The sequence below is a fragment of the Bufo gargarizans genome, chromosome 1 (assembly GCF_014858855.1).
Source record: "Bufo gargarizans isolate SCDJY-AF-19 chromosome 1, ASM1485885v1, whole genome shotgun sequence".
Lineage (NCBI taxonomy): Eukaryota > Metazoa > Chordata > Amphibia > Anura > Bufonidae > Bufo > Bufo gargarizans.
Window position 1 is genome coordinate 743,770,849 of NC_058080.1, and position 12,632 is coordinate 743,783,480.

The 12,632-nt window shown below is 47.1% G+C and overlaps 1 protein-coding gene across 1 annotated transcript; it reads right to left on the reverse strand.

The window, feature by feature from the left end:
* Window positions 1–571: 571 nt before the first annotated feature.
* On the reverse strand, window positions 572–6,252 carry LOC122925011 (oocyte zinc finger protein XlCOF6.1-like). Its single transcript, XM_044276547.1, has 3 exons — window positions 6,202–6,252; window positions 5,945–6,065; window positions 572–2,423 (listed from the first exon to the last, which is right to left on the reverse strand). Exons 2-3 carry the CDS (start codon window positions 6,063–6,065, stop codon window positions 1,237–1,239), a joined length of 1,308 nt encoding a protein of 435 aa, XP_044132482.1. The 5' UTR covers window positions 6,202–6,252; the 3' UTR covers window positions 572–1,236.
* Window positions 6,253–12,632: the final 6,380 nt, after the last annotated feature.

A 12,632-nucleotide genomic window follows, 5' to 3' on the forward strand; every position in this document is an offset into this window, starting at 1 on the left:
AAACCTTCAGGCTTCTGCTAGAAAGCCGAACATGAAGAGGAACTTCATCTTTCAGCATGACAACGACCCAAAGCAGACATCCAAATCAACAAAGGAATGGCTTCACCAGAAGAAGTGTAAAGTTTTGGAATGGCCCAGCCAGAGCCCAGATCTGAATCCGATTGAAAATCTGTGGGGTGATCTGAAGAGGGCTGTGCACAGGAGATGCCCTCACAATCTGACAGATTTGGAGTGTTTTTGCAAAGAAGAAAAAGTCAAAATGTGCCATGCTAATAGACTCATACCCAAAAAGACTGAGTGCTGTAATAAAATCAAAAGGTGCTTCAAAAAAGTATTAGTTTAAGGGTGTGCACACTTATGCAACCATATTATTTTATTTTTTCTTCCCTCTACCTAAAAGATTTAAATTTGTTTTTCAATTGAGTGGTACAGTTTATAGGTCACATTAAAGGTGGAAAAGGTTCTGAAATGATTTATATTTGTCTCATTTTTTTTTACAGCTCAGAAACCTGACATTTTAACAGAGGTGTGTAGACTTTTTTGTATTCACGGTATAGGCTGTATATAGGTGTAGGCTGTATATAGATATAGGCAGTATATAGTTGTGGGCTGTATATAGGTGGAGGGCATGCTGCTGCAGAGCACAAGGGGTGAAACCACTGGCAGGAACACACCATCCCAGTGATAGTCTATCATTGGGATGGGATGGTGTGTTCCTGCCAGTGATTTCACCCCTTGTGTTCTGCAGCAGCATGCCCTCCAGGTCTGTCCCCAGCATACTTATGTAGCAGGCGCAGCAGGAAGCTCTCAGTCTCAGGATGGATTCTAGCTTCTAAGATGGTGCTGCCGCCAACGCCACTCCCATGTTACCTCTCCCTGTGCACTGCTGCTCCTCCTCTTCGGTCAGGAGGAAAGGAGGAGGCAGCAGTAGCGCAGGAATATGCGGTAGGCGGCGCCCCGCTGAGCCGCACAGGAGGAAGTTTTGAAGAAGTCAGACTCATCATAAGTGTGAGCAAGTGTGGGCATTTTTTGCAAGCAGGGTGAGGCTCACCCACGCAACTTAGAGGGAACACTGCTTGGGACCCAAGCAGAAGAGCACACAGCCTGTGCAAGTGCAGCAAGAATGGTAGCATGAGTGGTGCACGGTTGCGCAAGTATTAACAAAACCATCTTTCTTGAACAGGTCCGAGGAATGTTTGTATTTTTCATAATGACTGGAGAGATCAATAAAATATGTCAAAATGGTTTCTCTCCTGTGTGACTTCTCTCATGTCTAACGAGACTTGATTTCTCTGAAAAGCACTTCGCACATTGTAAACATGAATATAATTTCTCTCCTGTGTGACTTCTCTCATGTCTAACGAGACTTGATTTCTCTGAAAAGCACTTCCCACATTGTGAACATGAATATGATTTGTCTCCTGTGTGACATCTCTCGTGTATAACAAGAACTGATTTTTGTGTAAAACATTTGCCACACATTGAACATGAATACAGCCTCTCTCCTGTGTGAATTCTCTGATGTGTAACAAGATTTGATTTAATTCTAAAACATTTACCACATTCAGAACATGAATATGGCTTTTCTTCTGTGTGACTTTTCTCATGTATAATAAGACTTGATATTTGTGCAAAACATTTCCCACATTCTGAACATGAATATGGCTTCACTCCTGTGTGAGTTCGCTCATGGTTAACAAGATGTGATTTTTGTGCAAAACATTTCCCACATTCTGAACATGAATATGGTTTCTCTCCTGTGTGATTTCTCTGATGTCTAACAAGATTTGATTTAACTCTAAAATATTTTCCACATTCAGAACATAAATATGGCTTCTCTTCTGTGTGACTTTTCTCATGTATAATAAGACTTGATTTTTGTGGAAAACATTTCCCACATTCTGAACATGAATATGGCTTCACTCCTGTGTGAGTTCGCTCATGGTTAACAAGATGTGATTTTTGTGCAAAACATTTCCCACATTCTGAACATGAATACGGTTTCTCTCCTGTGTGATTTCTCTGATGTCTAACAAGATTTGATTTATCTGTAAAACATTTCCCACATTCTGAACATGAATACGGTTTCTCCCCTGTGTGACTTCTCTCATGTGTAACAAGATGTGATTCCTTCGCGAAACATTTTCCACATTCTGAACAGGAGTATGGTTTCTCCCATGAGAACGGTTTACTACAGAGCAATCTTTCACCCCCTTTCTGATCTGCACTTGTGGTAACAATCTGTGATTGGTCAGGAGAAGGTCCCTCATCATTAGGGGGATTATATGATAGATCTGTACTGTTAAGTCCTGGATGTACATTAAGGGAAATTAGGTTTTCTCCTGAAAAGTGCTGCATGATATCTTCATCTTCTGCTTCATTATTTAGTGATAACATGAACATTCCATCAGAATTAGGGTTTTCTGTTAAGATAGAAATTAAGATATTTTTCAAAACTGCACAATAGACAACCTTCTAACATTCCTATTATGTCTCATGCACAAGACCATATATTTGGTCCGCATCCGATTGTATTCATTTCAATGGGACTGCAAAAGATGTGAACAGTACACTGTATGCCCATTCTTTGGCTGTTGAATACCCATAATGGTGGCTCCACGGTTATTTTGCATATTATAGTTTCCCAGGGAGCTTTGCATTTTGGATTGCTGCGTTGAGACTCTCAAATGAGGCTCCGCAGTATTTTTTGTAGCTAGTCTCTCCAAGATCAGCTATTATTTTGTATGAGTAGTCTCCTTGGCATTGCTCCCGATTAGTCAGAATCCTACTCCATACTGATGAGGGACAACACCCTGAAACAGCTGTCTGTGGATGGATAACTGGCTTAGGGATTTTCCATTGTCACATCCTTAAGGCTTGTAGCGAAGCTGGATCTTGACATAGTGACCACTTAATATGGTGTAGCTGGGGAGACCAGCAGTATTTTTGTAGCTGGTCTCCCCAAGATCAGTGGCATGCACTTGGCTGGAGTCTGCGTTTTGCATATCCGTGATTTCATATGGTGGTGTGCATGAGGCCTTAGACTGGAAATGGATCCATCAGGAAGCAGAGGTATAAGCCATTCATACTGAATTCACTCCTGACGGTGGTTAAAAAACTGGATGTGAGATTCCAGCATTATTAAGCTTTCTATAACTTCCTGACAAAGTCAGGATTCTGTTTTACACCTGGTCATGACTTGTATCACATACAGTAAATTATGACTTGATAAAACTCAAAAATATGTCTGGGAACCAGCCCTGCACTCTGCCAACACGGTTTACCCTTCAATGTCAAATGAGCATCACTTCAATACAAGTTCATTTACAAGTATCCATCACCGCACTTCTCAGCACAAACTGCATTCAATATTAAACAGATCTTAGACCTGATGACATTGGTGTACTCACTATATAGTCCATGTCAAAGAGCCCACCTAGAGCGCCATTCACAAGCTCCTTCCAGTGTACCTCCTCCGCTGGTGAAATCTCACATTCTGCCTGTCTGCCGGCAGCTGTTTCAGTGTGGAGTTCCACCTCTAATTCCACCTGCTGCTTTATATTAATGCTGCTTGTACTGAGCAGGCGTGAGACTCCAGAAGCAGCAGGGGAGGAGGTGCACTGAAAGGAGCTTATCAATTACACTACAGGTGGACAGAGAATCCGTATAGTATGTTAATTCAGGACTCATGAGCACGCTCACTCACTACCTGAGACTCAGGAGCGCGCTCACTCTCTACCTGAGACTCAGGAGCGCGCTCACTCTCTACCTGAGACTCAGGAGCGCGCTCACTCTCTACCTGAGACTCAGGAGCGCGCTCACTCTCTACCTGAGACTCAGGAGCGCGCTCACTCTCTACCTGAGACTCAGGAGCGCGCTCACTCTCTACCTGAGACTCAGGAGCGCGCTCACTCTCTACCTGAGACTCAGGAGCGCGCTCACTCTCTACCTGAGACTCAGGAGCGCGCTCACTCTCTACCTGAGACTCAGGAGCGCGCTCACTCTCTACCTGAGACTCAGGAGCGCGCTCACTCTCTACCTGAGACTCAGGAGCGCGCTCACTCTCTACCTGAGACTCAGGAGCGCGCTCACTCTCTACCTGAGACTCAGGAGCGCGCTCACTCTCTACCTGAGACTCAGGAGCGCGCTCACTCTCTACCTGAGACTCAGGAGCGCGCTCACTCTCTACCTGAGACTCAGGAGCGCGCTCACTCTCTACCTGAGACTCAGGAGCGCGCTCACTCTCTACCTGAGACTCAGGAGCGCGCTCACTCTCTACCTGAGACTCAGGAGCGCGCTCACTCTCTACCTGAGACTCAGGAGCGCGCTCACTCTCTACCTGAGACTCAGGAGCGCGCTCACTCTCTACCTGAGACTCAGGAGCGCGCTCACTCTCTACCTGAGACTCAGGAGCGCGCTCACTCTCTACCTGATTTGTAAAATGCTCATTTCAATAGAAGCAATTCTGACATGGAATATTATCAGGTCTAAGACTTCTATTTGGTACTTCATGCAGTTTCTATAGTGGAATCTAGGGAAAGATCCTCTTTAAAATCGTTATGGACAGTCTGATCATGGCCATCGGCTACGTTTAACGAGATAATGCGCCATGAGGTGAAGAGCGCGTCTCTGGCTGAATTCTCGGACATGACAATGTGATCTGTAAGGTCTAATGGCCGCACAGTCACCAGATCTCAGGTTTATAGACATCTGCAGGATGTAGTGGAATAGACAGAGTGAGGCCATCAATCAGAACCTGTAATAAAGGTGTCCAGCACCTTGTTGGGTCCATTACACTAAGAATTCAGGATGTTCTAAGGGGAGCGAGGGTCCTATCAAGAGTTAATAAGGTGGAGCTAATGAAGTGTCCTGTGAGTGCAGAGAATCATCACTGAGACGTCTGTGTCTGTACAATAATCACATGTGACATCGTCATCAATATCTGATTGCCGATCAGATGTGAGTTGAGCAGGCGGCACTCCATGCGAGCATTGCGTCCTCGCCATCACACTACGCGTCGCCTGCAATGGAGCAGATGCCTATATTACACTGCACTTCCGAGACAAAGTGCTGTGTAATGAAGAGGAAGCGGTGCTCACCTAGAGCGCTGCCTCCTCTTCAAACAGCTGATCGGCGGGGGTGCGGGACCCCTGAGAATAGGTCATCAATATTAGGGGCTGGAAAACCCCTTTAACCCAAGAATGGTCTGCTAGCCCCTATCATAAAGCAAGATGAAAGCCACCATTTAAACTGGATCTGAATAGCAGAGAATCTAAGATGTCCGGGATAGAGAGGGCTCTAGAGGATCAGGATCTCTCCCCGGAAATGATGATAAAACTTACCACACATCTAGAGAACTAACTAACCATAGATAACAGTCACATGTCTCCGACGTGGGCCAGATGCCTCCAAAGCCAGCTTTATAGCCTTCAGCTCTTTGAATTTGGAGGGGGAAGAGGTAAGTGTACAAAATAGGGAAACTCCAGGCGCTGCACTGGTGTCTTGTAAAATTACACATATTTGGTAAAAACCATTAAAATATAAAATGAACACAGTCTCAGGGTGAACGACTTGCTCTGGTAAGGAGCTTCTTTTTCTTTTGAATTTGGAGGAGTCCTGACAGGTTCTCTTGTCCCAACGAAATTGTCAAATATTTGAGCTGGAACGGGCCCCCACCCCACGGGCCTGCGTCTGTCTAGTTACTTTCGGGTTCAGGACTGAACATCGGGACCCTGAGGGCAGATTTACTGACTTTGTTCACCATAAGAGGGAAGCCCTGGATGTGGAGATGGAAAAGACTGTCTAAAGAATTTGGGGAGCCGTTCCCATTGGACAACATTTCTGACTGAAGGGGAATTAAACGCATCTGGCATAAGACACTGCTGAATTGCTGAGGACCAAGACAACAAGGAAGAAGTCACTTCCACAATTCATGATTCCATACCTGTGGTAACATCTCCTGGAATGTCCTCCTCCACCTCACTGTTACACGGGGGATCAACCATCATCCGCTCTTCTTCATCCTCCACTTTAATATCAGTCAGATCTTCCCCCTGATTTTTCATCTGTAACAATTCAGTACAATACAGCAGACAGGTGGGAAATCTAACAGATCCACAGAAGAGACCCCCACCATCTATGACCCCTCTATGACTGCAGGACCCCCCTATATAGATTTGTATAGGGCTCAGCGCCATCTACCTGAGGGTTCTCCGGGAGCTTCTCCTCTGGACAGTCCTGGGAATACAGAGGACGGGGACATCTCTCTGGTGGATTTCTCCTCCTGGATCCATCTGTGGAGACACAAGCACACAGTGACTGAACACATGTATACACTGCACATGATGGCTCTTACCCTGTGATATAAGAGGCTGGTGCTCCTCCATTACATGTCACTGCACACACGTGTATACACTGCACATGACGGCTCTTACCCTGTGATATAAGAGGCTGGTGCTCCTCCATTACATGTCACTGCACACACGTGTATACACTGCACATGACGGGTCTTACCCTGTGATATAAGAGGCTGGTGCTCCTCCATTACATGTCACTGCACACACGTGTATACACTGCACATGACGGCTCTTACCCTGTGATATAAGAGGCTGGTGCTCCTCCATTACATGTCACTGCACACACGTGTATACACTGCACATGACGGCTCTTACCTTGTGATATAAGAGGCTGGTGCTCCTCCATTACATGTCACTGCACACACGTGTATACACTGCACATGACGGCTCTTACCCTGTGATATAAGAGGCTGGTGCTCCTCCATTACATGTCACTGCACACACGTGTATACACTGCACATGACGGCTCTTACCCTGTGATATAAGAGGCTGGTGCTCCTCCATTACATGTCACTGCACACACGTGTATACACTGCACATGACGGCTCTTACCCTGTGATATAAGAGGCTGGTGCTCCTCCATTACATGTCACTGCACACACGTGTATACACTGCACATGACGGGTCTTACCCTTGTGATATAAGAGGCTGGTGCTCCTCCATTACATGTCACTGCACACACGTGTATACACTGCACATGACGGCTCTTACCTTGTGATATAAGAGGCTGGTGCTCCTCCATTACATGTCACTGCACACACGTGTATACACTGCACATGACGGCTCTTACCTTGTGATATAAGAGGCTGGTGCTCCTCCATTACATGTCACTGCACACACGTGTATACACTGCACATGACGGCTCTTACCTTGTGATATAAGAGGCTGGTGCTCCTCCATTACATGTCACTGCACACACGTGTATACACTGCACATGACGGCTCTTACCTTGTGATATAAGAGGCTGGTGCTCCTCCATTACATGTCACTGCACACACGTGTATACACTGCACATGACGGCTCTTACCTTGTGATATAAGAGGCTGGTGCTCCTCCATTACATGTCACTGCACACACGTGTATACACTGCACATGACGGCTCTTACCTTGTGATATAAGAGGCTGGTGCTCCTCCATTACATGTCACTGCACACACGTGTATACACTGCACATGACGGCTCTTACCTTGTGATATAAGAGGCTGGTGCTCCTCCATTACATGTCACTGCACACACGTGTATACACTGCACATGACGGCTCTTACCTTGTGATATAAGAGGCTGGTGCTCCTCCATTACATGTCACTGCACACACGTGTATACACTGCACATGACGGCTCTTACCCTTGTGATATAAGAGGCTGGTGCTCCTCCATTACATGTCACTGCACACACGTGTATACACTGCACATGACGGCTCTTACCCTGTGATATAAGAGGCTGGTGCTCCTCCATTACATGTCACTGCACACACGTGTATACACTGCACATGACGGCTCTTACCCTTGTGATATAAGAGGCTGGTGCTCCTCCATTACATGTCACTGCACACACGTGTATACACTGCACATGACGGCTCTTACCTTGTGATATAAGAGGCTGGTGCTCCTCCATTACATGTCACTGCACACACGTGTATACACTGCACATGACGGCTCTTACCCTGTGATATAAGAGGCTGGTGCTCCTCCATCATGGCCTCCTTGTACAGATCCTTGTGTCCTTCTATATACTCCCACTCCTCCATGGAGAAATAGACAGTGACATCCTGACACCTTATAGGAACCTGACAACACAATGACACCGTCATCACCCAGACCCCTCCAGTGCTGTTACTGGAGAATTTCCCAGCATTCCCAGCAGTGTCACCTCTCCAGTCAGCAGCTCCATCATCTTGTGGGTGAGTTCTAGGATCTTCTGCTCATGTATCAGGGGGTGAGGGGGAGGCTCTGTGATGGGGGGAGGGGTCCTGCTCCGCCCTCCTGACTCCTGGAGATGGATGATGGGAGTCACACAGTCCCCCGATGTCTTCTTCACTATTGTGTACTCCTGTGGATGGAGAGAGACACTTAGGGAATAAACCCTTCAGGGGCCATGTGCTCTCCTCCGGCCCTCTCCTCCTGGTACAACGTGCCTACTTACCTTCTCATGGCTCCTACAACATGACTATTGGTCACTGGTCACATGACACATCACTCACCATATTGGGGGCTGATCTTCAGGTTCTCCATCACTTGGAAGGTCTGGAGGCCGTTCTCCAGGACCCTGGACTCTTCCTATCACTTCCTATGATGGATTCTCCTTCCCGATGTCTGACTTGTTACAGAATACAATAAAGAGGAGAGAAATCTAGAAAAGTTTACCTCTCCGCTCAGCAGGGAGATGATCTCCAAGGTGAGGTCTAATATTCTTCTGCTGATCTCCTTCCTGTCCATCCTTGGTGGTCATTCAGGAGAAGAGGAGAGAACTGGAGGAGCTGGAGGCTTCTAGTACTGCAGGCGCCTTTATGAGAAGAGGAGAGGAAATCATCCAGGGGACAAGACCAGATGTCACCTCCAGAACCGCACTTCCTGAGCCTGGAGGGGCCCCGCTTCTCAGAGCCCCCACCACATGGAGTCCAGGGGCCCCAACATGGAGATCTCTGGTGGCTCCACAGGAGATAAATGTCTGATAGATGCAGGTTCCACCTCTGGGCTGTGCTCAGCTGTGTCCAGAACTCCTAGAGAAGAGACTGGAGAGAGCTGAGCTCAGGCCGGGCCCCGCTCCATTCATTCTCCTCCTGGAGGCAGGGGCCCCTAACCAGGACAGTCAGGGGCTAGCGAATGATAACAACCCCCACTATTCCCCCCATCATTCTAAGCTGAGGAGCGGAGAAGGATTCCTTGTGTGTAGTTTTGAGTGAACTTGTGTTTTAAGTTTGGTGTCTAAAGTTTGGGCTATCGAACAATCGCGTTATGGATTCCACTACCACGGACCATATCTTGGTCCGTGGTAGCGGAATCCATAACGTGATTCTTCGATAACCCGAACTTTAGACGCAGAACTTAAAACACAAGTTCGCTCAACACTACTTGTGTGTAATGGAGGAGAATCTCCAGAGGTGACATGTCTGAGCTCTCCACCACACTGTCTCCTCACAGCTCATCTTACCTGCAGGCTGGAGGAATGGCTGATACCAGAGAGAACAAGAGCCCTGACTACCGACCAGGACCTGCCGAGTATCTGCTGCACTGCCAGAGCTGAAGGACCTGGGGTGACGTCACCGTCATGTGATCAGTGCAGGGGGCGGGGCTCAGCAGTGGAGAGGAGAAGAGGTGATGAAGGACCTGGGGTGATGTCACCATCATGTGATCAGTGCAAGGGGCGGGGCTCAGCAGTGGAGAAAAGGTGGTGAAGGACCTGGGGTGACATCACTGTCATGTGATCAGGGGGCGGGGCTCAGCAGTGGAGATGATAAGAGGTGGTGAAGGACCTGGGGTGATGTCCCCATCATGTGATCAGTGCAGGGGGCCTTGTTAACCAGTGTAAAGTTACTCTCCTTTGCAGTAAAGAAGAAATAACCTTTAAAAAACGTCGTTGCGGACCCCTTTGGCGCTGCCTAGATCTTGATTGAATGAATGAAGAGATGGTATTTAGAGATCTTTTATTATACAGTATAGTCAACGCGTTTCTGGGGCAGGAATACCCCCTCCGTCAGGACTATTTACAGTATGACAGGCTACACAAGGTTTAAAGAGGACCTTTCACCTAAAAAAAAAATGTAAACTAAGACTATAGCGTTACTTACATGCCCCCATGATTTCTTGAACGTTAATTCTTTTTTCATTCTGTGCCCCCGTTTGTCCGCTATGCCCCCGGAATAATTCCCGCCGTCTATGCTAATGAGCCAGCCTCAAATGGGCTGGCTTTAAAAGTTCTCCCGGTCGTGATAGACGAAATCGCTCCAGTTCTCTGAAGTCTCGCGAGAACTGGAGCGTCTTCTCCCTGGCTAAGAGCGGAGCGCGCTGATTGGATGCGCTCCGTGCCAGGGAGAAGATGGAAGGCACGACCGGGAGAACTTTTAAAGCCAGCCATTTGAGGCTGGCTCATTAGCATAGACGGCGGGAATTATTCCGGGGGCATAGCGGACAAACGGGGGCACAGAATGAAAAAAGAATTAACGTTCAAGAAATCATGGGGGCATGTAAGTAACGCTATAGTTTTAGTTTACATTTTTTTTTTAGCTGAAAGGTCCTCTTTAAAAGCCCGTTTTTGGCGGGCGGGGGCGGGGCTAAGTGACTAGATAAACATATATAGCTTATACAGAACATTGGTTACATATATAGATTTAAAATACAGCATAATGTAGATCGCAACGTGCAGTCCACCTGTCGGGATGCATGGTCCTTCTTCTGGGGGGGCAGGGTGGCGCCGCATGAGTGGGGGTTATTCTGCTGTCTGTGGGGGATGGTTCTGGGGATATGTTCCCGATCGTGTGCTCATATCGCTCAGATCCGGATTCTCGAGTGATGTGTTAGGTAGAGAGCCGGCCACTGTCGGTGCGCTGCAGTAGATCTGCGCTGGGGCGCTGGTTCTTGTCCCCCATATATACAGGTGCGTATTCTAGGTACCTGAATCATAGGTATACTCGGAGTGTGGTTAATGGGGTTTATGGGGTATTTATATTTGTTGTTACATTTATAATATCATTCCATTCAGGCCATTTGGAGTGAGGGTGTTCAAGTGATAGATCCAGTACACTTCTCTTTTTTGAAGGAGGTCGATTCTGTTATAGGGATTAGGTGAAAAAAACGGGAGAACTAAAGCTCATAGACGTCCAATTATGAAAAATAGTATACTTTATTAGTTACCAAATCAATAATTAATAAATACCATTAAAAAGGGAAAATAAGGAGCAAAAACACCATCCCGGCAATACAGATTCTGACAATATAAGTGTCATAATTAGGGATGAGCGAACTCGAACTGTATAGTTCGGGTTCGTACCGAATTTTGGGGTGTCCGTGACACGGACCCGAACCCGGACATTTTCGTAAAAGTCCGGGTTCGGGTTCGGTGTTCGTCGCTTTCTTCGCGCTTTTGTGACGCTTTCTTGGCGCTTTTTGAAAGGCTGCAAAGCAGCCAATCAACAAGCGTCATACTACTTGCCCCAAGAGGCCATCACAGCCATGCCTACTATTGGCATGGCTGTGATTGGCCAGAGCACCATGTGACCCAGCCTCTATTTAAGCTGGAGTCACATAGCGCCGCCCGTCACTCTGCTCTGATTAGCGTAGGGAGAGGTTGCGGCTGCGACAGTAGGGCGAGATTAGGCAGATTAACTCCTCCAAAGGACTTGATTAACTGATCGATCTGCAGCTGTGGATCATTGAGCTGCTGATCCTCAATTGCTCACTGTTTTTAGGCTGCCCAGACCGTTTGTCAGTCACATTTTTCTGGGGTGATCGGCGGCCATTTTGTGTCTTGTGCGGTGCGCCAGGCATCAAGCTGCGACCAAGTGCATTTAACCCTCAATGGTGTGGTTGTTTTTTGGCTAAAGCCTACATCAGGGTGAAGCTGTCACACCAAGTGCATTTAACCAGCAATAGTCTGTTCATTTTTTGGCCATATACTACATCAGGGGCAAGCTGCGCCTGTCACCAAGTGCATTTAACCCTCAATGGTGCGTTTGTTTTTTGGCTAAAGCCTACATCAGGGTGAAGCTGTCACACCAAGTGCATTTAACCAGCAATAGTCTGTTTATTTTTTGGCCATATACTACATCAGGGGCAAGCTGCGCCCGTCACCAAGTGCATTTAACCCTCAGTAGTGTGGTTGGTCAAGCTATCACACCAAGTGCATTTAACCAGCAATAGTCTGTTCATTTTTTGGCCATATACTACATCAGGGGCAAGCTGCGCCCGTCACCAAGTGCATTTAACCAGCAATAGTCTGTTCATTTTTTGGCCATATACTACATCAGGGGCAAGCTGCGCCCGTCACCAAGTGCATTTAACCCTCAGTAGTGTGGTTGGTCAAGCTATCACACCAAGTGCATTTAACCAGCAATAGTCTGTTCATTTTTTGGCCATATACTAAATCAGGGGCAAGCTGCGCCCGTCACCAAGTGCATTTAACCAGCAATAGTGTGGTTATTTTTTGGCCATATACTACATCAGGGGCAAGCTGCGCCCGTCACCAAGTGCATTTAACCAGCAATAGTCTGTTCATTTTTTGGCCATATACTACATCAGGGGCAAGCTGCGCCCGTCACCAAGTGCATTTAACCAGCAATAGT

Bases quoted from the DNA above. Each gene is read 5' to 3' on its own strand.
- LOC122925011 (XM_044276547.1), bottom strand. From the start codon at position 6,065: ATGAAAAATCAGGGGGAAGATCTGACTGATATTAAAGTGGAGGATGAA. The intron at 2,424-5,944 runs GTATGGAATCAT...CTATCTTAACAG, and splicing joins TCCAGGAGATGTTACCACAG to AAAACCCTAATTCTGATGGA.